Source organism: Dipodomys ordii, unplaced genomic scaffold, assembly GCF_000151885.1.
Source record: "Dipodomys ordii isolate 6190 unplaced genomic scaffold, Dord_2.0 Scaffold171, whole genome shotgun sequence".
NCBI classification, from domain to species: Eukaryota; Metazoa; Chordata; class Mammalia; order Rodentia; family Heteromyidae; genus Dipodomys; species Dipodomys ordii.
This window is the reverse complement of record NW_012267387.1, coordinates 974,160-998,739: the sequence shown is the minus strand read 5'-3', so window position 1 is coordinate 998,739 and position 24,580 is coordinate 974,160. Positions and strand designations below refer to the sequence as shown.

At 54.3% G+C, this 24,580-nt stretch overlaps 1 protein-coding gene across 6 annotated transcripts; it reads right to left on the bottom strand.

Annotated features, from left to right (window-relative positions):
- Positions 1 to 2,811: 2,811 nt before the first annotated feature.
- Pnpla6 (patatin-like phospholipase domain containing 6) lies at positions 2,812 to 24,550 on the bottom strand. 6 transcript variants are annotated; one of them, XM_013033576.1, is made up of 36 exons: positions 24,476 to 24,550; positions 24,256 to 24,306; positions 23,448 to 23,521; positions 23,258 to 23,326; positions 22,829 to 22,916; positions 22,647 to 22,729; positions 22,389 to 22,486; positions 19,829 to 19,969; positions 19,564 to 19,723; positions 19,038 to 19,118; positions 18,767 to 18,895; positions 18,447 to 18,527; positions 18,194 to 18,356; positions 17,962 to 18,045; positions 17,434 to 17,543; positions 17,158 to 17,325; positions 16,989 to 17,066; positions 12,407 to 12,612; positions 12,085 to 12,216; positions 11,867 to 11,990; positions 11,507 to 11,620; positions 11,277 to 11,352; positions 9,646 to 9,789; positions 9,370 to 9,433; positions 8,958 to 9,126; positions 8,631 to 8,813; positions 8,357 to 8,475; positions 7,982 to 8,138; positions 7,571 to 7,687; positions 7,406 to 7,475; positions 6,862 to 6,978; positions 4,865 to 5,166; positions 3,963 to 4,079; positions 3,692 to 3,788; positions 3,475 to 3,584; positions 2,812 to 3,109 (listed from the first exon to the last, which is right to left on the bottom strand). In XM_013033576.1, exons 3-36 carry the CDS (start codon positions 23,469 to 23,471, stop codon positions 3,035 to 3,037), a joined length of 4,050 nt encoding a protein of 1,349 aa, XP_012889030.1. In that variant the 5' UTR covers positions 23,472 to 23,521; positions 24,256 to 24,306; positions 24,476 to 24,550; the 3' UTR covers positions 2,812 to 3,034. The 6 variants fall into 6 exon arrangements, with proteins under 6 accessions (XP_012889030.1, XP_012889032.1, XP_012889031.1 ...); XM_013033578.1 differs by having other exon boundaries at positions 9,646 to 9,786; XM_013033577.1 differs by lacking the exon at positions 24,476 to 24,550 and having other exon boundaries at positions 24,256 to 24,377.
- Positions 24,551 to 24,580: the final 30 nt, after the last annotated feature.

Genomic DNA, 24,580 nt, shown 5'->3' with positions numbered 1-24,580 from the left:
CTATTAACCAAAATCTGGAAGTGGTGCTGTGACTCAAGTAGTAGAGTGTTAGCCTTGAGCAAAAGAGGCTCAGGAATAGCCTGAGCTGTGAGCTCAAGCCTCAGGTCTAACACACACACACACACACACACACACATACACACACACACACACACACACACAAAAAAAAAAACAAGTGTGGTGGGACAGGCTTATCATCCCAGCAACAGAAGGTGTAGGATTATCTGGCTAGTTCTTAACTAAAAACCAATGAACAAAAAGGGCTGGCGGTGTGCTCAAGCTGTGGGGCATGGCCCACACAGCAGGAGGCTCAAGCTGCAGGTTGGGCTCAATCCTGGGTTCATACCTGGACCACTATCTGCCTATTTTACAGCAACTACTTGGAGCTGGAAGATAGGCATGCATCATCAGGCCTAATTTCTAAAGTTCTTCAATTTCAACTTCCCATGTAGCTGGGTTGACAAGTGTGCGCTATCATGCCCGGTTTTACCAATTTTTTTGTCCAGGCTGACTTCAGACCCTGATCCTCAGATCTCAGCCTCCTGCATAACTAGGATTACAGGCATCAGCCATGGGTGTCTGGCTTGTAAGATTTCTTGGCATTACCTAAGCCTCAAGATGTGGAAGCAGAGAGGCAGTATGTGTTGGCTTCCATCTCCACATCTGTCTACCATTAATGATATTCGACGTATTTCCCCAAGGATCCTTGGCTGGCTCATGGAAGGGCAGATCGCATGCACCTGGTGAGTGGGCGGGGCCATGTGATTCGTCCTGGCCAATGAGAGCAACCGTGGGCAGAAATGTGTCATTTCTGACCCAGAGGATTTCAGTGTCTTTCCAGTGTCCAGAAACTTTCCAGGAAGGAGCTGCTGCCCCAAGTCGGTTCATGTGAAATGATGCATTTACATTGTTGAAATAATTTGTCAAAGTAGTAAGAATTCCAGGCCTTGGTTGGCTTGCATTTGTAATTCTAGTGACTCAGGAGGCTGACCTCTGAGAATTGGGGTTCCAAAAGTCAAAGAGACTCTTGAAATAAATATCTGGAAGGAGAGCTGTGGCTCAAGAGGTAGGGGGCTGGCCTTGAGCAGAAAAGAGCCAACAAAATTGAAAGGCCCTGAGTTTGAGCCCCACCAAATGCACAAATAAACAACAAAAAATAAAGCCCAAGGATCTGAAGGGGGGCAGGAATGTTGGGGGCTTGGAGGGAGCAGCTGGGGGAGGGGGGGGGAGGGGCTGATACTACCGTGGATAGCATCTTTGCTGTCCATGGTGCTGATGGCCACACACAATGGCTCACACTGTAATCCTAGCTATCCAGGAGGCCGAGATCTGAGGCTCACAGTTCAAAGCAAGCCAGGCCAGGCAAAAAAAAAGTTCCCACGAGGCTCTAATCTCCAACAAAGCACTCAAAAACCAGAGATGGTACCAAACCAAAGTGGTAGGGTGCTAGCCTTGAGCAAAAAGAAGCTCAAGGACAGTGCCAAGGCCCTGTTCAAACCCCACAAGTGGCAAAAAAAAAAAAAAAGTTGTGTAAGATTGAAAGGCTCTGAGTTCAACCCCTAGTACAACACACACACACACACACACACACGATTACAATGATAAACTTTATATATATGTATGTATGTGTATATATATATTTCATGAGACATACACACACACAGATCTAGTCCCTTCCCAGGGCTTCCAATCTAGGTTCAGGCCCAGTCTGATGGCCAGGTGAAGCCACCAGAGCTCAGCGAGCTTCAGTCGCCAGCCTGTGATCACCAGGAAAGGCCCAGCTGGCATTGACCCTCCAGTCCACCTGTTCACAGTCTAAGCTATTCACCAACACCTCCAAGTGCAGGGGTCAGAGCTCAGAGCAAAGCAGAGACCGCTCCCTGTCAGCTCAGCTGGGCACACAGGAGAAAAGGATAGAAACCAAGAGAAACTGTGTGTGTGTGTGTGTGTGTGTATGTTGGTACTGGGGCTTGAACTCAGGGCCTGGGCACTGTCCCTGAGCTTTTCAGCTCAAGGTGAGCACTCTACCACTTGAGCCATAGCACCACTTCCGGTTTTCTGGTGGTTAATTGGAGATGAGTCTCACAGACTTTCCTACCTAGGCAGGCTTTGAACTGTAATCCTCAGATCTCAGCCTCCTGAGTAGCTAGGATTACAGGCTGGAGCCACTGGTGTCTGGCTTTCCAGTTTTTTTTACTCAAGTGGTAGGCTGGCACTCTACCACTTGAGTCACAGCTCTACTTCCAGCTTTTTGCTGGTTCATTGGAGATGAAGAGTCTCATGGATTTTTCCTGCCCAGGGTGGCTTCAAATCATGATTCTTAGATCTTAGCTTCTCTTTTGTACTTTTTTTTTTTTTTGGTCAGTCCTGGGGCTTGAACTCTGGGCTTGGGTGCTGTCCTTGCCCTCTTCAGCTCAAGGTGAGCACTCCACCACTTGAGCCACAACTCCACTTCTGGTTTTCTAGTGGTTTATTGGAGATAAGAGTCTCAGGGACTTTCCTGCCCAGGCTGGCTTTGAACCATGATTCTCAGATCTCAACCTCCTGAGTAGCTAGTATTACAGGCATGAGCCACCAGCACCCAGCTAGATCTCAGCTTCTTGAGTAGCTAAGATTAGAGGAGTGAGCTACCAGTGCCCAGTGAGAAATAACTTCTTTAGCCTATGTCTGGATGTGATTTATCCTTGGAGACTGACTGGGTGCACGTCCATGGTCTCTGCACACAGTGGGGCTGAGGAGGCCAAGTGTGGGGTGGAAGGTAGGGTTGGGAGGGGATCCAGAACCAAGGACACCACCAAGCTGCTTCTAAGACATGAGTTTATTGGGTAGGGTGACAATGGGACAATGGGTGATCAGTGCAGTGGCGCCGCCCCGGGGCTGGGGCGGGCGGTTCGGTCCAGTGTGTGTGAGGCCCTGGGTGCTGAGGACACCCAGGGAGCATCAGGCATTAGCAGCAGGTTGAGGGGAGCTCCCTCCCTCCACGGGCCACCCCAGCCCAGCAAGGGCCGGAGGGGGGGGTGTCCTAGGGACATCCTTAGGTGTCTGCAGCCGAGCCTGGAGGCTCGGGGGGAGGCCGGCGCCGGTGCCGGAGGGGACACTTCTCCTCCTCCTGGTGGGGGGTGAGGTGGGGAGGGGGGAGAGAGAACAGGCTATGTGCGTCACCAGGGTGAGACATGCCTACAGACACCCCCTGACACTACCTCCTAATCAGCCAGAAAACTTCAGCCTCCCACCCAGCCCTGCCCTATGAGAAGCAAACCTCTTGTGGCTGCATCGATGTCCCTTTAGAAGCCCACAGGGCTTCTCAGCCAAGACCCTCTGCCCAGCCTGGGGACATCCATGCACCTGTGGCTGCCACAGGACCCTTCTGGGGCATCATCCAGCACACCCCACGCGAGACCCCAGACAGCCCCCCACCACACACAGACCTGCCAGGGCCCCCTGGAGGGGGGATGCTGGGGTGTCAGCTCTTACCACCTCCGAGGCCGTGCTGGGGCTAGCGCCCTCGGGGGAGCCCCCCTCATCCCTCGAGCAGTCGGGGCCCGCCTCTTCCTCATACTCTGTCAGGCAGTCGGATTCTTCCCCTTGGGATGGTGAGCAAGGCTCAGGGGACCCAGGCTGGTCTGGGGTCCCCAGATATCTCCAGGCCCAGCTCCCCCTACTCCTCCAGGGGTGCCCCCTTAGCCCTCACCATCCGCACAGCCATCGGAGACGTAGGTTGTGGGGGGTTCGATCCGGGATACGATCTCCGCCAAGTCGGTAAAGCCAGAGCTGGGGAATGCCAGAACCTGAAGGGAGGGGCAGGGTTGGGGGTGCTGGACTCAGAGATCTTGAAGCGGTCACCTCAGGGGACCCCAGAGATGTATCAGGTCATCTGAGGTTGGGGGACAGGGATGAGCCAGCTCTGTAGGGGTCCTGGAATGTTTGGAGTGTCTCCAACCCAAAAAACACCGCAGGCTTACATCTGCTCGACGGCTCTCATTAAGGTCTGTAGACCGCCGGTCTGTGAGCATCTTCTCAATGACATCGCCCCGGGTCCAGCCTCCAAACACAGCCTTCCCGTACTGGTAGCCCACGTCCTACAAGAAGGGAAGGGTGTTGGGGCCATGCCTGAGCCCCCTTCCGGCCATCACTACTCACTCTGCCTATTCTCTGAACCCTCAAGTGGAGAAGAGACATTTGAGATTAAATCTATTTCTGAGTGAGCCATACATAGCACACTTATGCAAATATCTATCTGCACCCCTGCCAGACATTACTAATCAATGCCTCCACCTCCTTTCCCACTCAACCCCTCAATACCAGGTCCCAAAGGACACATCTGCTGGTGGTATGTGAAATTATTTTTAAGGTTTGCAGATATGTGGAACACATGGGGATATTGTAAAGTCTCAGGTCCACAGTAGGCATCACTAATCCATCACAGCACACTTTCTCTGTCATCTCAGAAAGGACATCAGACAATTTTACATGTGCCTCTGGGCAGCAGATAATGGTCAACTTCAGCTGGTGAGAACCATGAAACATTTTTCAGGGCCAGTGGGACAGGATGAAAACACATCTACCCTCCTCTCTCAGATCTGTAGCAGACATTAACTAACTAATCACTGCTCTCACTCCTACCTGGACAGAAACTGGCACTGGAAATCACTACTGGGTGTTTCACGTAATAAGCTTAAACACAAAGCTCACACCACCACTACATCTGCCATGCCCAGTGCAGATATCACTGATCAATCACTGATCACTTCCCACAGGTTGAAGATGAAGCCCTAAAACCCTCCATCTGGCACTCCTCTGGGGTTTACAAAGCAAAACTTTTCCAGCCCACCAGGCCAGCACTGCATCTACCCCAGCTGCTCACATAAATCTGGTCGAACTTCCCGAAGTCCATGGTCTTGAAGCAGTCGATGGGTGGGCGTAGGTACTCGCAGTAGGAGCTGGACTTGACCACTTCCAGCTGCCTTACACAGGACACGTAAGCCAGCCGGGACTGGATCTCGGCCATATCTGGGACCTTCACTTTGTCTGCCCAAGGGTTCAGCCTCTTCCACAGCAGCCACCAGCCAGACAGGCTGTCCCCGTAGGTGCTGAGGTCCGTCTCATCCTGGCTCCCCACGTCGATGGCGATAACCGTTTTGGCACCCATACTGCGGGCGATGTCCGCTGTGGGGCCAAGGGGTCAAAGGGCTGCTCCCAGCGGGGGGGCCCCAGGCAGGGATAATCAACCCAGTCCCACAGCTCACAGTATGCAAATGTCATGCGGTTATGCAAAAGTGAAGAGACCAATGCAAATGAGGCCCAGGGAAGAAGAAAGGGTGATGGCTCAGTGAGCATGGTGGTGTGCCTGGAGATCTGTGCTGGCAATGTGTGTACCCCACATTGGAAGGGTCCCCAAAATGGAGCCGGGGCACAGAGACAGGGGCCTGCAGGTCTGTATTCGACTTGGCACATATCCTGTGTGAGCTTGCTTATGTTTCCTGGGACACATGCCCAGACCTTGTGTGGGAACAGGCTGGGTTTCTGTGTGACATCTACATGTATTTCTTGTGTGTCCAAGTGTGCCATCCACCTGTAGGTAGGTGTATACACCTGCTCATGTACATGGCATGACAAAGAGAAAAGCATTCCAACTTTGTGGGCCACGATACTACACTCTGCCACTGTAGCCCCAAATAACAGGTCAAAAGACTGGGTATGATTGCCTCAATAAAACTTTTTTTTTTTTTTATTTTTGCCAGCAGTGGGGCTTGAACTCAGGGCCTGGGGACTGTCCTTAAGTAATTTTTGCCTAAGGCTAGCACTCTACCACTTGAACCACATCACCACTTCCAGTTTTCTGCTGATTAATTGGAAATAAAAGTTTCACGGGGGGTGGGGGGAGGGGGGGGCTGGGAAGGTGACTCAGTGGTAGAGAGCTTGCCTTTCATGCATGAGGCCCTGGGTTTGAATCCTCAGCACCACATAAGCAGAAAAGAAAAAAAAAAGCCAGAAGTGGCACTGTGGCTCAAGTGGTAGAGCACTAGCCTTGAGCTGAAAAGCTGAGGGGCAGCACCCAAGCCCAGAGTTCAGGCCCCACGACCAGACCTCCCCAAAAAAAAGTTTCACAGGGGGGTTGGGATGGTGGCTCTGTGGTAGAGTGGTTGCTTTGCATGCATGAAGCCCTGGGTTTGGGGGGACATTGTTTGTCAACTCCTGATCTACGGGACTCTGTGCGTGTATGTGTGTGTCTCTGTGTGAAGCTTACACATCTGTATGCTCACTTCTGGGATTGTGAACACTTTTGGTTGCTACTGGGATTTGAATTCAGGAACTTGAGCTTACTCTGCTTATACAAGGCTAGCACTCTTACTGCTTGAGCCAAGCCTCCAAGCTTGAGCTTTTTGCTGGTTAATTAGGGAATCTCATGGCCTTTTCTGCCTGGATTGGCCTTGAACCTTGATCCCCAGATCTCAGCCTCCTGCATAAGCTGGACTGACAGCTATGAACTACCTGCTCCTGCTGTGCAGTTGTGAACACTCACCTGCCTCTCTGCTGCACTGGTGAAAGCCTAACTTGGTCACGCAGGCACCAGATCTATGTGCATGTAGGCATGGGTGCACGTGTACACAGAGTGTGCAGGACAGGTGTGAACAGACTGGCATGTGGATAGATGACATCTCTCCAATGCACATGTTTATGTCTGTGTGCACATGTTCTACTTTCCCACCACACGCACACATCTGTACCATTGCATAGGTTGTGCACCTGCTCCCTTGCCTGAGCCTGGCTGCCTGGGCTTGCGTGTGCAATGGCGGTGTATATGGGAGCCCAGTGACACACGTGAGCAATGCATGCGCAGTGCATGAGTCAGCCACTTGCCTGGCAGGTTGTTGATGTAGCCGCCATCCATGAGCAGGTGCCCGTCCTTTGGGTCGCAGAGCGGGGGCAGATAGCCTGAGAGTGTCATGCTGGCACGCACATACCGCCACAGAGAGCCTGCCCGGTGGGATATACAGACAAGACACACACACACAGAGACACGCTCAGACACACTTAAGAGGCCTAGCCAGACCTGGTACGTTGTTAACGTAGCACCCGTCCACCAGCAGGTGCCCATCCTTGGGGTCGCAGAGAGGGGGCAGGTAGGGACAATAGGAGGAGCTGGCCCGGACGTAACGCCACATACAGCCTGTGGGGACGTCGGTAGGCGGAGGGGGTGAGGCGCCTGATGAGCCTCCAGGCTCCCCACCCCTCAGCTAGGACATACCTGGGGCCTCTGGGACATTAGCAGGTGATGGTTAGTGGTCGGTGGCCAGTCACTTGTGTTAACCAGGTCCCAGTGGCTCAGCTGCCCCCTCCCCACAGTCCCTCCCCATGTGAGCACAGCTGATGTAGCTGGGCCAAGCAGGATGGTGGCACCCACCATCTTTGTGGACACGCATGGCTGAAGCAGTGATGTCTGTGGTCACATTGAAGTATGGCAGCCACAGGTCCTGCAAGGACAGGGATGCACAGGAGGGGAGGTTGGGAGCCACTGTGGATTGAGGCAGGCAAGGTGGGGGTGGGGATGGGTGTAGGCAGACCATACCTCAATCTGCTTATCTTGAAAGACACGGTGGATGCTTCGGTTAAAGGCCGAGCCAGTGAACATGGAGGTAACAGGGTAGGTGAGATCCAACACTGGCTCCATTACCGAGGTCATGCCCTAAGGGTATAGGGCCAGCTGGGGTCAAACGGGAATCACCTGGGATCATGGAGGGTTTGTGAGTCTAGAGGGCGGACCGTAGACGGTGGTTAGCCTTCCAGGCCCACTCAGAAAGTGGTGGCTGGGGTTCTTGATTGCTCTAGCTGGGGGTGGGGACTAGGGTCACTGGTGGGGAGATGGCAGAGAAACATCCAAATCCCAAGAGTATTATATCTACAGGGGTCCAGGCAGATCCTGGGGCCCCCCCATCTCAGATCAGGTCTCCCAGCAACCCCCGACCTCCCCAACACACACCTTGGCCCATTCGCGGGCCCGCTGCTTGGTGCGGCTGGCACTGCGCTCCTCGGCATAGAGGGCCCCTATGAAGGAGCCGATGGATGTGCCACCCACGAGGTCGACTGGCACACCTGCCTCCTCTAGTGCCTTCAGCACCCCGATATGCGAGCAGCCCCTGCGGGATGGAGGGGGCCCAGTGACCACAAGGGGATGGGCCAAGCCCAGTCCCAGGAGCTCCCCTGCTCCACACCTAAGAACCAGCCACCGTGGCTGGAGTCTGCCGGAAAGCTCCACCCCCGGCACCCAGGCTCCGCCCCCGGGACAGCCTCCCAACGAAGAAAGCTCCGCCCTAGCTGACCACGCCCAGAGCGGCGTCCAGGCCCCGCCCCTCACCTGGCCCCGCCCCCGCCCAGCACCAAGGCGATCGTGTTTCCCGTGAGCACCCGCGCCAGGCGGGAGAAGTCGCTGTGCCGGTCGGCGCGCTTGGAGAAAACCTTCTCGTAGAGCTCGTGCTGGGGTAAGAACAGCGATCTGTAAGGCTGGGGGTCGGCTGTGGATACCCCAACCCCATGGGGGGGGCCCCCCTCGCCGCCCACTCCCGGCTCCGCCCCCAGGAAGTGAGAGGTTCTCCTGGGGCGGGGCGGAGGGGGGGGCGGTCCAGTCTCACCAGCTTGGCTGGGCTGCGGCGCGAGAAGAGGCGGCGCGGGCAGCGCAGGTGCAGGTGCCCCGAGCACCAGCTGCGCATGTTGAGCCACTCAACAGTGCGTGCCGGGCCCGGGCCCTCCTCCCGGTGCAAGAGGACCAGCTGCTTGAGGGCGCGCACGGCTGTGTTCTCCAGCATCTGCTCCAGCTGGAGGGTGGAGAGTGGGGGTCAAGGCCTCGCCCATCCCTCCCCCCCCACTTTGGGTACAGGTGCATGAGTCCTGATGCAGGCACGGTAGGGCAGGGGGAGGGGGTCCCCGCGTGGGGGAATCACTAAATAGGACCTCCGAACCTGGCCAAGGGTAGGCTCCTGGTCACCCAGGCCTACAATGAGGATGCAGTCGGCCTGGCGCAGGCAGCGCACGGTCCAGGGCGTGAGCGATGCGTCGGTTTGGTAGAGCACTATGCGGTGCGCATCCTCCTGCTGGGCCAGCCACCCTGACAGCCGGAACTCTTGGATGCTGAGTGGGATGGGGGAGCTGGTCATTTTGGGAGCTGGTCTGGGGTGGTGCACCCCACAGAATTCCATTTCTGGGAGGAGCTTGGACACACTCAAGGGAAGTGCACGCCTTACAGAGAGAGCTTCACCCATTGTCGGCCAATTGACCCCACTGTGGGGCACCTAGCATTTACCTGGCTAAAAGGATTAGAGGCCTCAACATACCCCATGCCCTGTCTTGCTCCCATCCGAAGCCCCCACACACCTATCTAGTGCAGAGGCTCCCAAGCGTGCCCGGATGATGTCACTGTTGAGGAGGAGTGTGGGACCTAGGGAAGACCAGGGAGGGAAGTTAGAGCTGAGGGCCTCTCTCCAAGCAGAATACCCCACTATTCATCCCTAAACCCTGGGACCCTATTACATTTCCCCACCCTGCCCATCCACCAAGTATGCCCACCCATTAACCAATGGTTTTACAAATACACACCCTGCCCCAGCATCCCCAGGGCCTGCCCTCACCATGCCCCTTGCCCCCACTGACCAATGGCTTGAAGGGCATGCTGCAGCTCCAGTGTGAAGGCCATCATGGGCACCTCCGCACACACGGGCAGGACTGCCACCGTGGACAAGTTGCTGGCTGGGTTGGTGAGTTCCGAGTGGGGCAGGACACCTAGCCCTGAGCCTGCTGAGATCCCAATGGAGAAATATGCTGTGTAGCCTGTGTCACCTGTCTCTTCCTCATTTTCATCTTCCTCTTCCTTCTCTAACCTTGCAACTTGATCCTAACCTACAGCCTGACCGCTGATTAAAACATGGCCATCTCCTCTCCTTTGCTGGCCCTAATCTCAGTGGGGCTCATTATGCAACTTTGCAACAGTTACATTCACTGTATCTGCAGCCTCACTGGTAACCCCAACCCTACTCTGGCTTGGGTTCCTTTATCTCAACCCAAGACTAGACCAGAAAAAACATACTTTTGGCCCACTTACTCCATCCCAGGACCCTGGCCAATAGCCTACACCAAGGAAGCAGCCTCATCTCTTGATTTCTTGGTGGTCGGATTCCCCTCCTCTATGACTGCCTTAAGAACTTCAAATGAGCCAGGTGCCAGTGGCTCACGCCTGTTAATCCTAGCTACTCAGGAGGCTGAGATCTAAGGATCATGGTTCAAAGCCAGCCTGGGAAGGAAAAGTCCATGAGACTCTTATCTCCAATAAGCCACCAGAAAGCCAGAAGTGGTACTGTGGCTCAAGTGGTAGAGCGCTCGCCTTGAGCTGAAGAGCTGAGGGACAGTGCCCAGGCCCAGAGTTCAAGCCCCACAACCCACCCCCAAAAAAACCAACCAAACAAACACACACCCCTCAAATCCTAGACTCTTACTCCAGCCATCCCTCTCAGTTTACTCCTGGTGATGGCTCAAAATCACCACACACCCCCAATTTGGACTTTCCTAGTTCTTAAATCTAACCCCATCTCACATATCAAGTCTCAGCTCTGTCCTTGGGAAGCCTCCCTCTGCTACCTACACCACATAACAGCGCTACTTTTTCTGCGTATTTTACAAGTTGCATTTTTCCTGACACCACAACCCTGCGAAGGAGGTAGTGGGTCACCCACATGTAGAACCTTTGGCCTACATTTCAGCATGCCTTGGACTGTGGCTGATTGTGTTGAGGTCACAGAAGCCACTGTCTGGGACAAGGAACCACACCTCTTGGCACTTGGGTAACTTTAGAAGCCATTTGGCAATGTGGCATGAGCCCTGTCCTCCATCCGCGGATGCCAGATGCCATCACATATTAATCTGACACCTTCCTATGTGTGCAGGAGTGAATTCTATCCAACAGGTCCTGACAGGGGAATCAAGCACTCAGCTTAAAGATGCCTTCACCCAGCAAGGTCAACACCAGAGAGCCTTCAACTTCAACAAGTGTCCTTGGTTGCCAGGACTCCATTTCCCAGAGTGCACAGGAACCTGAACTCCATCCCCCAGCATGCTCCTCGGACCCTACTTCTAAACTGGTCCCAGCACTGGCAAAACTTACGCTGGACTACATTCCCCAGCATGCCAGTGAACAGAATTTCCCTTCTGCACCAGCGCTGGGTGAGGGACTACACCCCCCAGCATGCCCCTCGGCAGCCATTCCCCGTTCCCCCCCCCCGCCCCCCCACCTGGGAAAGGTCCTTGCAGCTGCTGCAGGTTCCCGAGAATTTTCTGGCTCAGCAAGTGGATGAGGCGGGTCACAACCTGGAGACAGTGGAGCCCCGCGGGCCAGTAAGGAGGAGGAGCAAGTGCTCCCGCGTTTTCTACCACCTCCAGCAGGGGAGGCCCTGCCCCCAGGAGCCCCGTCCGCCCAGCCCCGCCCCCGGGCCCTGGCAGCTGCCCTCCCGCAGGGACGCACCTGCGGGTACCGCCGCTTGATGTGGCCCAGGGTGCCCTCGGGGAGCTTGGCCAGCTCCGTGTCCCGCACAGCGTGCACCGTGGTGGCCCGCGGCTGACGGGTCAGCGCCTCCACCTGTGGGGTCACGAACATGACAAGGTTGCGGGGCCGGGGGGGGGGGGTGTCCCAGGAAGGGGGGGCGGGACATGGGTGCGGAGGGAACCTCCCACACCCTGGGACCCACCCCCCCCAAAAAATAGGGATGCCCATTATCCATTTGAATTCCAGGAGGGAAGGGGGAGCCCTGAGACACGGCCAGGTCCCCCACTGGGTCCCATCAGTGGGGTGCTGGGGGGGAGGGCTGGCTGCGGCCGCCCTTACCACACCGATGAGGTCCCCGCGGCCATACTCCCCCACCAGCTCCTTCTTGCCGCTGCCCCGCTGGATGACACTGCGCAGGCGCCCGTTGAGCACGATGTAGGTGCAGTCGGAGCGGTCGCCCTGCCTGGGGTGCAGGGTGGAGGGGGGGTAAGCAGGGCCAGCCTGGTCTTACACCCGTGGGAGCAGAAAGGGGGGAGGGCGGGGGCGGGGCGCTGCACCTGTACAGCGCCCGTCCGGCTTCCACTGCCGTCCAGTCGATGGCGAAGTCCATCTGGCGCACAAATGGCGACATCCTCGCCGCCACCGTGTGCGCCGCGCTCAGCACCACGCTGGGCTGAGCACGCATGATCCTGCAGGCCAAGAAGAGGGTGTGTGTGTGTGTGTGTGCATGGTCTAGGGATCGGCCCAGGACTCTCCAGAAATCAGGGGTAAAACAGGAAGGGCTTCAAATGGCCCTTGAGACAGGTGGGGACGGAGCAAAATTGGGCTGGGTCCTCCGGCTGCTAAGATCCCACACCCCAGCCCCAGGCCAAGTCATACTCATAGAAGTCGGACTTGGAGATCCGCAGGAAGGTGCAGTCGCGCTGGGCACGCAGGGTGAAGATGAGGGGCTCCCCCGTGAGCACCGCCAGCTGCCCCACCAGCTCCCCGGGCTGAGACACGAAGAGGCACACGTCCTCTGCCTTGTCAATCATGCGCTGGTACACGTGCAGGCAGCCCCAGAGCACGAAGTGCAGGCTCACATCCTGTGATGACAGGAGGGAGCACGGGAGATGAGCAAATGTGGGGACGGGAGCAGCGCGCCGGGTGCTCCCCAAACTCATCTCAAGGTGCCCCATAGGGAGGTTTATGATGAAAAAATAAGGCACTGCAAGGTGGCTCACACCAACCTACCCAAAGTTTATTAAGCCCCCACGCACACACCAAACATACACACACACACACACACATCTACCAACAATCTGGGCATGGTGGTTCAAGCTTAGGAGGATCACAGTCCAAGACTAGCCCAGGCAAAAAAGTGTGAGACCCAATCTGATCAATAACTGAAAGCAAAATAGGGCTGGGAGGGCATGTCTCAAGTGGTAGAGCATTTGCCTAGCAAGCATGAGTTCATCATGATTAAAAATTTTGTACTCCAGAGCCAGGTGCCAGTGGCTCACGCCTGTAATCCTAGCTACTCAGACGGCTGAGCTCTGAGGATCATGGTTCAAAGCCAGTCCGGGCAGGAAAGTCTCCAATAAGCCAGAAAGTGACACTGTGGCTCAAGTGGTAGAGCACTTGCCTTGAGCTGAAGAGTGCAGGGACAGCACCCAGGCCCAGAGTTCAAGCCCCACGACCGACAAAAAAATAAAAATAAATAAAAATTTTGTATTTCAGAATCACGGCAACAACAGCAACTTACACAGTGGGAGAAAATATTTGCAAGTCAATGATCTAATCTGGATTCTGTGTTTGACGCATAATTTCTAAAAGGTAGAAATAAGCTGGACACCAGTGGCTCACACCTGTAATCCTATCTACACAGGAGGCTGAGATCTGAGGATCATAGTTCAAAGCCAGCCCAGGCAGGAAAGTCTATGAGACTTATTCCAATTAACCACAGAAAAAGCAGGAAGTGGTGCTGTGGCTCAAAATGGTAAAAATACTAGCCTTGAGGACAGCACCCAAGCCTTGAATTCAAGCCAAACTACACCCTCTCTTCCCCCCAATAAAAGGTGAAAACAAATGTCTGTCCACAGATCAGAGGATGAAAAAAATTCCATTCCATACTCACGTGGATTACATGTTTTAACATAGGACGTCTAAAATGACTACTTTTAGTGCTGGGGATCAATTCAGGGTCTCACACATATGCAGCAAGCACATTCACCACAGGATCTTTGCACAACCTGTTCTCTGCCTGGTATGACTTTTCCTCCAGCTATACCCAGTTAATTGCTCCCCCACCTTCCTCTTTGGCTGGAGGCCACATCTTCAGATGCTCTGCCCTGTTTACACCAGCCTTTGTAGTGCCAACAGGTCATATATTAAGCCTTTCTTATATTTCATTTGTGTGATCCTTTGAGTCATGTCTGTCAGAACTACTGGTCCTGTCCCAAAGGCTAACACCATGCCGGTTTTTCCTGCCTCTGGTCCAGCAGGCAGCACAAGCTCCAGGACTAAGGCATCTCTCTTCTCCTATCAGCCTGACCAGTCAGACATATCCTCCTTCTGTTTCTTCATCAATGAAGAAACTTCCTCAAGACAGAAAGATCATTCTCCTTTCATTACCTCAACCTGTCTGCCACCAAAAAATGAAAAATAGCCAGATGCCAGTGGTTCACACCAGAGGCTGAGATCTGAGGATCACAAGACAAAGTCCCTGTGAGACTCTTACCTCCAATGAACCACCAGAGAACTCAAAGTGGTAAAGTGCTAGCCTTGAGCAAAAGAGCTCAAGGACATCACCCAGGCTCCGAGTTCAACCCACGACTGACAAAAAAAAATAAAATACGAATTTAAAAAATCCACAGCCAAAACAGTGCTGGGAATGAGGGAGAAAGGGAGAGGACTCCAGGAGATAGAGACACACACACACACACACACGCACGCGCACGCACGCATGCACGCACACACGTGCTGAAACCTTCTACAATGGAGAATTCCAGGCTGGGATTGAGATGAGCACAGTTTTTAACATGAGGTGGCCATCTGTCCTCAGATTAGAAAGCTTGTTTTAGTGCAGGACTTCTCAGAAACTTGAATATCTTTTTTTTTTGTCGGTCATAGGGCCTGGGCCTGGGCGCTGTCCCTCAACATTTCAGCTCACGGCGAGAGCTCTACCACTTGAACTACAGCACCACTTCTGGCTTTTTTCTGCTTATGTAGTGCTAAGGAATCGAACACAGAGCCTCATGCATACGAGACAAGCACTCTACCAGTGAGCCACCCTCCCAGCCCCCAGAAACTTGAATATCTTAATGATGCTTACTGGGAATGAAAAAATGCATCAAACAGCAATTCTCAAACCTGTTCAGACATGACTGTGTTAAATATAGGTTTGAGTCTTCCTTATCCAAAAGGCTTTGGACCAGAAGTGTTTCAGGTTCTGGCTGTGTGTGTATATGCGTGTGTGTGTGTGTGTGTTTAAGTAAGTTTAGTATTGTAAAAACAGCGTACAGAGGGGTTACAGTTACATGAGCAAGGTAATGAGTCATTTCTTATCAAGCATTGTTGCCCCCTCCTTTGTTTTTCCCCTACCATCCCTGCCCTCCCACCTCCTCAACTACATTCTTAACTCCCATTTTGGAATACTATATAAATATAGCGAGAGGGCTAGGGATGTGGCTTAGTGGTAGAGTATATGCCTAGCATGCATGAAGCCCTGGGTTCGATTCCTCCACAGAAACAGAAAAAAATAAAGCTGGAAGTGGCACTGTAGCTCAAATGGTAGAGTGCTAACCTTGAGCAAAAGCAGTTTAAGACCCGTATACATATATACATATACATGTGTGTGTGTGTGTGTGTGTGTAAATAAATAAAATGAGATCTTGCTGCTCAGTCTGTCCCCAGGGGCCGAGCCCAGCTAGCTGGCACAGCCTCACTGGCCTTGCTATTAGAAAGGAGCCCCCCCCCCCTTCTGACAGCAGAACCCTGGCTAGCCCACAGGTGCACTGTGCCCCACTGCCCCCCACCTCTGCCCAGGTCCCTCTCCCAGGTTTCAGGGTTTCTGGCCTGCCGCCAACGTAAACTGTCACCCTAGAGCTCTCCTAGGACTGTTACCTTGGTGCATCTCTGAGAAGTTTGTGTTTCTACTCGCTATCTCCATCCCACAGACCTAGGAAGCTGAGAACTTTCTAGATCTTTTGCCCAAAGTCACACTGGGAGCTGTGACCGAGACCAGATTTCAAGTCTGTTTTGCTCACTTCAGAACCTGAACTCCCTGCCTCCCAACTGTGGGGCTATGGCCAGTGCTTCCCCTCAGGAGGGGGAGAAGGGGGGTTGCCTCAGTTTCCCCACATGGAACATGCAGAAGATGGCTATCTCTGGCATGCTGCTGGGGAGGCCTCTGAGTCCCAAAGTGGCTCATGGAGTCAGGGTTGTGATGATGATTCCTCTTTATGGAACCCCTATCTTACCACAGGCCAGAGTTGTAAGCAGGATGTTCCTAAGATCAGGAGGAGCATGGTTCAAGGCCAGCCCCAGCAAAAAGCTTGTGAGACCCCCATCCCATCACAACAAATAAACCGGGCACAGGGTATGGCCCTATAGTCCCAGCCACATAGAAGGCTCTAGACTGGCAGAAAAAAAAAAGAGAGACCCTACCTAAAAACATAATAATAGCCAGGCACCAGTGGCTCACGACTGTAATCCTAGGTACTCAGGAAGCTGAGATCTGAGGATTGTGGTTCGAAGCCAGCCTGGGCAGAAAAGTCCCTGTGAGACTCTTATCTCCAATTAGCCACCGCAAAACCAGAGTGGCTCTGTGGCTCGAGTGGTAGAGCACTAGCCTTGAGCACAAAGAGGCTCAGGCACAGGGCCCAGGCCCTGAGTTCAAGCCCCACACCACCACCAACAACAAAATAAAACACCCCAAACATAATAATAATCACCTCACAAGCTAAAAGGTGTGAAGGCACAACTCAAGCAGCAGAGTTCAAAACCCATAGTGCGGGCTGGGAAGGTGGCTCAGTGGTAGAGCACTTGCCTTGCATGCATGAGGCCCTGGGTTCCATTCCTCAGCACCACATAAACAGAAAAAAAAAAGCCGGAAGTGGTGCTGTGGCTCAAGTGGTAGAGTGCTAGCCTTGAGCTGAAGAGCTGAGGGGCAGCGCCCTGGCCCAGAGTTCAAGGCCCCACGACTGGACCAAAAAAAAAAAGAACAAAACCCATAGTGCCAAAAAAAAAAAGAAAATAGAGGCTACAGAAAGAAAGAGGACAGGTAGGAAAGATCTAGACTTTCAGCCCCCAGGAGAAGTTCAGAGGTGAGAGGTGAAGGGTTGTTAGGTGTCCAGAAGGACTTGGGGGGTAAGATTGGGGGTAAAAAGATGAGAAGACACCCAGGTTAGAGGTTGGAAATGATATGAAAAACAAGAGGGGAGCCTATTCCCAGAGGTCAAGGGTCAGAGATCAGACATACCTGGTCCCCTTGTCGAGCGATGATGGTGCCCGCTTTGGCGTGATGCAGGAAGACCCGGCTGTTGAGAAGGGAGGGGTCCTAAGAGGGAAGTGGGGTTGAGATGGGTGCAGCCAGGCCTCCTTCCCCCCATTACTCCTTACTATCCCCAGTCCTCCCCTCTGCTGCCCACCTCAATCCGCATCAGTTTGGCCAACTCCCGCTTTGCCGCCTCAAAGATGCTGCTGGTTTGGCGGCCCTGGTAGGGCCCAAAGGGGCAGCTGCCAGTGGCGCTTTCGTCCTCACCATAGCTGTATTCACAGGCGCCCGCTGGCTGCTCCCGAGGCTCCTGACTGGGGGTCTGCAGGGGACAAGGACTGTGATCTGCTGGGCGCCCCCAGTCCAAGCACCTACCCCGGGAGATACCACCATGGTCGAGGTGGGGATGCAACCCTGGAGGGGGTCTTACCCGAGCTGGGGCTGTCTGGGGCCCACCAGAGGCCTCTTCTTGCAGTGATACAGAAATCCGGCCACGCTCATAGGCCATGTCGAAGTCAGAGCGGGGGCCACCCTGCAAGCCTGTGGGTACAAAGAGGGACAATAAAATCAGTGAAGATGAAGTTAGAGGTGCAGCTCAGTGCTACAGCGGCTTGCCTCAGCCTGTGTGAGGCCCCGGCTCCAATCAGTCAATAATCAAAGTAAATAAAGAGGTGAGGGACAGCAGCTGTAATCAATCACCAATCCTACCCCATGCAGGGTCTAGACCACAGCAGACATGATCAATCGATGACCACATTCTCCCTCTGCATGCTTCACAATCCAGCCAGGAAGATGCCAACTCAGTAAATACGCACCACAAAAGTACCATCGAGGAAGTACCACTGGCACCCCTCATTTTGCAGGTAAAAAAAGAAATCAAGCCTGGTAGAGCCTAGATTCAAATGCATAGAAGCTGGGTGGCCCTTTCCCTATACCCGGCCCCCAAAAGGTTCCAAACCTGAGATATCCACTGGCATGGAGATACAGCGGCTCAGCAGAGGGGCTGGGGGGGCTTCCAGGGATGTGGGCTTCACAGGCTCCCCTGGGGGGGGAGGTCCAGAGCTAGGATTAGGGGAGGGGGGGGTCCACTCGGAGTCCCTGGGGATGGAGGACTAGGAAAAGCAATCTTTGGGGATTCCAGTGGGACAAGACTGGCGGCCTGGGAGCCAGATGGGGGTGACTCTAGATACCTGCAGGTCCAGGCAGTGGGGCCCCGGTGGGGTCAGGGGGCCGGCCGGGGGTCTCCCTGGGCTCCTCTGAAGCCGAGGTGCCAACCACCCTCTTGCAGCCACGCACAGGGCTGGTGCGGGCTGGGAGGCCTGGGCTGGGGAACAGGCGCAGGGGCTGGATCTCCTGGGGTAGAGGGACAGAGAGCAGTTTGTGGCACATCCAGGTGGTTTCCACCTGGTCCTCTAAGCGCCCCCACACCTGCCCCCAACTCACGTGGCTGAAGAGCTCATTAGTCAGACCCAGGTAGTTGTGCAGCGCCAGGAAGGTCACTCGCTGTAACCTCACCATGATGATCTACAAGGAAGGGGGCGGGGTTATGAGCAGGTCTGCCAAGGGGAGGGGCTAGATAAATGGGCGGGGCCATCCCGGACCTGGGACAAGGGGCCAGGGCTGGCTGCTCAGAGCTGATAACCACCCCATGGGACCAGCAGCTCCAGCGCCTGCTGAGCTCTGGCTGGCAGAGATGGGTGGGGTGGAGACAGGGGTGGGGTGTGGCGCGCCCCCTGCCATGGGTGGAGGAAAAGACCGCTGACCTGCACCACCCGCACCAAGCTCTCGGGGTACTTGGTGAAGACAGCAGAGAAGGCCTCCACCGGAAGCCGAAGCACTGTGGAGTCACGTGCGGCCCGCGCAGACACGGTCCTCTGGGGGTGCTGGTGACCCTGGGGGAGAGGCAGACAAGGTCAAGGGCTATGGGGTCCCTCAGCAATGTCAGGGGCTAATCAGAGATGGGGTCTAGGGCCTCCTCACACCTCAGCGCCCCATCTCCAGCCTATCCCTCGCTCCCTCACACGCGTCACTCACCGTGATGACATCCAGGATGCTTAGAAGGCTGTTGACACTGTCCCCGGGGACCACTTCTTTCACCACACACTCCTTCCCGTCCTAAGACACAGGGGCCATTCACCCATGCTGGCCTCGTCCTGGAAACCCACATCCCACCCTGTCTATAACCCTGGTCCCCACCCCCACCCACCCTAGTGATCACCTCAGCCTCTCTCTGAAGTTACCACTGAATGATCACACACTCCTTTTTTTTTTGGCAGTCCTAGGGCTTAAATGCAGGGTCTGGGCACTGTCCTCGACCTTCTTTTGCTCAAGACCACTTCCATTTTTTTCTGGGAGGGGGTGGTTAGTTTACTATAAGAGATAAGAGTCTCCCAGACGTCCCTGCCCAGGCTGGCTTCAACTGCAATCCTCCGACCTTAGCGTCCTGAGTGGCTAGGATTATGGGTGTCAGCCACTGGCTTCTGGCTTAACCTTGTGCCTTCTGAATATACATCCCAGGGGATGGCCCTCTCCTGTGCCTCTCTTCCCACAGCCCACTCACAGGCCCAGGTAGGCAAAGCTCCAGGAGCCCGTCCTGCACCACATAGATGCTGGCATCCGGCTGGCCAGGCCGGAAGACGTAGTCCCCCTGACCTAGACGCTGGAAGACCATGTGCCGGCACAGCTCCAGGAAGAGAGGTTTCTCAAAGTGGCCCAGGACCCTGTGGGATGGGTGGCAGAAGAGGGATGCGAGTCCAAACAGCCCTTCTCCCTCCAGCTCTGCAAGACCCCCTCACCCCAAATTGCCTGTACCCCAAAACACTGACCGGACATTCTTGAGCATGTACAGCACCTCAGAGGGCAGGTGGGAGTTAGCCAGGTCACCCTCAGTCAGGTCAGCCTCCAGCACTGAAGGTGGAGGCTCTTTCCGCTGTAGTGTTGGGGTCTCCTTTGGGATGCGCAAAATCCTGGTGGAAAGGTAGGTGAGGATAGGGGAGAGCTCAGGTTGACTCTTAAGATCCTCCAAACCTCCAACACACAAAGCAAACTCCCCACCGTCCAAATCAGGCTACTTGGTTTTGTAAATAAAGTTTTACTGGCACATGGCCATGTTCATTCATTTGCATACCACGTAAAGGGGTTCTGGTACTATATCCACACAGTTGACTAGTCAAGACCGGAAATGCATGTGGACTACAAAGCCTAAATTATTTACTATCTAGCCCCTCTACCCCCACATACCCACTTTCCCATTTTTGTAGCAGAGGGTAGGATAAGGGCAGTAGTGGAGTTTGAATTCAAGGCCTGAAGCTTGCTAATACCATTTGAGCCAAACTTCCCAATCCTACCATGTGGCCACTTACAAAATATATTTATTAAAACTTATGATAGTCACTGAATTAAGAAATACTCAGCACCCAAGCACTGATGGCTCAGGCCTGTACTGGTTTTTTGTTGTTGTTGTTTGTTTTTGTTTTTGCCAGTCCTGGGGCTTGAACTCAGGGCCTGAGCACTGCCCCTGAGCTTCTATCACTTGCACTACCATACCACTGTAGCTTTTTCTGTTTATGTGGCACTGAGAAATCAAACCCAGGGCTTCATGCATGCTAGGCAAGCACTCTTCCACTAAGCCACACTCCCAGTCACTGTACATTTTTTTTTTTTTTGTCGGTTGTGGTGCCTGAACTCTGGGCCTGGGCGCTGTCCTTCAACTCTTCAGCTCAAGGCTAGTGCTCTACCACTTGAGCCATAGCGCCACTTCCGGGTTTTTCTACTTATGTGGTGCTGAGGAATCAAACCCAGGGCCTCATGCATGCAAGGCAAACACTCTACCACTGAGCCACCTTCCCAGCCCCCTGTACATTTTTTTTAAGTAGCTCTTTCCAGCACATTTAGAAAGAAATTAAACAGTGCAAGTAAAGTAGATCTTCTATAAAACAAAATTTTTTTTAAAAACCACAGTAATTTTGGAAACAAAAAAAAAAGGAAAGAAACATCTAATAATAAGATGGTTACAGACCATAAGAGCTCAGACCTAATAAATGGATAAATCATGATATAGATTCATAATGTGATGGCACTTTTGGGAGCTGGTGAAAGGTAGAAGACAGGGCTTCAGTGGAGGAAATAGTCACTGAAGGCATGTCCTGGGAGGCTCAATCTGCCCTAGCTCCTTCTTGTATTCCTCTCTCTACCACGAAGGGAACGGCTCTGCTCTTCCAAGCCCTCCCTTCCTACCACGAAAGATGGACACCTCTTGAAAGTGTGTGTTAAAACAAATCCTTCCCTCCTTAGGTTGTGTGTTAGGTCATAGTGATGATAAAAGGTAACTGAGAGGGCTGGGAAGGTGGCTCAGTGGTAGAGCGCTTGCCTTGCATACATGAGGCCCTGGGTTCGATTCCTCAGCACCACATAAGCAGAAAAAGCTGGAAGTGGCTCTGTGGCTCAAGTGGTAGGGTGCTCACATTGAGCTGAAGAACTGAGGGACAGCACTCAGGCCCAGAGTTCAGGCCCCACAACAAGCAAATAATAATAATAATAATAAAAGGTAACTAAGAAAGCAAGTCCTGAGGCTGGCACTCCACCTGTCATCCTAAATCTAGTAAACAGATGTTCTGGCTGTAATGACACACCCCAACATTAGTTCCAAGGTATGGGCAGACCCCAGAAAGTGCATTTTAGTCATGGGAGCCTCGGTCCCAGACTAAGTTCCTCAGATAGACTCTCTCTGACTTGGGCATGTCTTGGAAGTTGTTCTTGTTCTATGTGAACATCTCCAGATACAGACTGCAGGCTATCTTTATAAAGATGCCTTAATTTAAAAAAAAAAAATAGCCAGGGGCTGGTGGCTCATATCTGTAATCCTACTCAGGAGGCTAAGATCTGGGGTTTGAAATCAGCCAGTCAGATATAAAAGTCCAAGAGACTCTTATCTCTAATAAACCAGGAAAAAGTTTGAAGTTGAAGTGTGGTAAGATGCTAGCTTTGAGTGAAAAAGCTCAGGTCCACCATCAGGTCCTGAATTCAAGCTCTAATACACACACACACACACACACACACCACAGAGTCAATGTAAGATGCTAGCTTTGAGTGAAAAAGCTCAGGTCCACCATCAGGTCCTGAATTCAAGCTCTAATACACACACACACACACACACAATCATCCTGTGGTACAGAAATGAGAGTCCTTAAAAGAAACAGAGACCCCAGAAGAGCCATATTTGGTATCAGAAAGATCTGACATAGCTCCTCAGAGAAAACAAAGTCTTGAGATGCACCTCTGATAGGAAAGACTTCCACACCAGCCCATGGGCTCAGAGCACCCCCAAGTTATGATTCTGCGCCCTAGTCCCATCCCAATACCAGAATCACCAGATACCAGCCTTACTTCTTGGCAATGTTGAGCATTTTAAGTTTCTTCTTCATTCGTGGCCTGGAAGTGGTGGAGACAGAGGAGTCTACCAGGGAGGAAGTGGACTGTGACACCTAGGAGATTTAAGGGGTGGAGCGGGGAATCAATAAGGAGAGAAAGGGGAGCCCTGTAATCAATAAAAGGGGGAGAGGGAAGTGTCCACCAAAGAGATGTAAATCAGGAAGGGGCAGGGCCGGCGTGGTGAGCGCTGAACACAGGAGGTCCCAGACTCACCTTCCGCATAATTTTCCGGCCATAGAAAAGCACTTTGTCCCTCTTCCGGAACCGGTACCGAGGCCCCTCCGGGGCTGGGGTTTCTAGGGGACGGGAGAGGGGAGCGAGGGGGGATACTGAGTTCCAGCAGATGTTCAGCCCTCAGCCTCCTCCCCTCCACCGGGGCCCCTCCGGGTCCTCACTCTGCACTCGCAGCCTCCGCACCACCAGGAGGATGAGCACCGCGGTGACCACCACAGCCACGCCGGCCCCGATCATCACGCCCAGCACCTGCGGGATGAACGGCACCGGATGCCCGCCGCAGGTCTGTCCCGCCGAACCCTCCTCGAGGGCCGGGACGTCCTGGGCCTCAGCCCCCGAGGAGGTCATAATCAGCCCAGGACTCGGTGTCCCCATCTGCTGAATGGGCCAGTGCGGCTTCCTCCTCTACCTCCTCCTCCACCTCCTCCTCCTCCTTCTCCTCCCCGGGGGGGAGGGGGGGACGCCACTCTTTCCCCACCCCCGACGGCTTGGGCCGCCCGTGGTGCGCGCCGGGAAACGTAGTTCCGTGAGAGCGTGCGAGAGCGCAGAGCACGCCGGGAGTTGTAGTCCCAAGCATCATTGGTCCTTACCATTCCGGTTTGCAGCGGGGCCTCCATTGGTTGCCTCAGGCTGGGTAGCAGGTCTGAGAGCCCGCAGTCCTGGCAAGCAGGTGGCAGAAGGAAGCAGCACCAAGACGTCATTCAGGGAGGGCCTGCTCGACCCCGGCCTCGCCCCTCACCTAAGCCCCGCCTCCAACCACAAGCCCCGCCCCCTGGGTACCTTTGGCCCCGCGGGCTTCTCCATCGGCCAGCGGTGGGGTGGGGTGGGGCGGGGTGGGAGCCGCTAGAGGGGCGCTGTGAAACAGATGGATGGGATGTCGACCTTCTGGCCCGGACCTGGGGGATAGGAGAGTCCCCTGATCCCAGACATTTCCCCTCTCGGAGCTCTCTCCAGACTCCCTTTCCCTTCCTCCCAGGCCGGGGTCAAAGGGAAGCCGTCGAGGCAATCAAAGTCAGCTGCTCGCGGGCGGGTTCTCTCAGGATCCGGCTCCTTCCGGCCAGGGGTCCCCTCCCGGGCCTCTGCCCCCTTTCACCCCTAAGCTTTGCCCTCCTACTCTCTGCCAAAAACTGGAATGTTCCGCTCCGGGAAAAGTGGGGACCCCGTGATTTGCTGGACAACTGGCTCCTGACCCAAGCCCGGCCCCTGGGAGCTGGGACGCGCGGGGTACCGCCCGAGGATCCCTTGGAAGGGGTCATGGGACCCTTGGGGTGAGGTGAACCCGCAAGGTGCTAACTGGGTAATTTACTACCGCGCAGTAGTAGAGTTCCGGGGTCCCCGGCGGGGCTGGGCATCACCGGGACTCGGTAACGACGACGCGGGCGCAGTTAAACCGAGAGGCGTAACCAGGGACGCGGGGATTACAGGTGGGCGCTGGAAAGTTACCGACAGATCCTGAACTCGAGACCAGCAAGGAGGAAACCTGAGGCTGGCCGGGCACATTGCTGGGGTCTGGGGAGGGTGTCGCTAAAGATATCTCTGGATATTAATGGGGGTGAAACGCAATCACTCGGCCCTGAGACATAGTTACCTGGAATATTCCTGAGGTGACTACTTCCCTTCCTCTCCACGGTGCACCTGGCTACCGTTGCGGAAACACCGGCAAGAAACAGGGGTAGGGGTGGGGGGATGGGGGCATCAGAAAGTCGGGACCTACCGGGAATCAGAGCACAGATTTGGGGGCAAGTTGAAGCTGGCTAACGAGCCCCGAAGGGGCGCCCCCACCGGGCCGATGGAAACTCAAGACTCACCCAGGGACTGCAGCCAGGGTCCTCCCGGCGCCAACACCGCTAGCTTTGCTTTCCGCCCGGCGCTGCGGACTCGGCCCCTTTAAATTATTCACGGCCGGGCGGCGC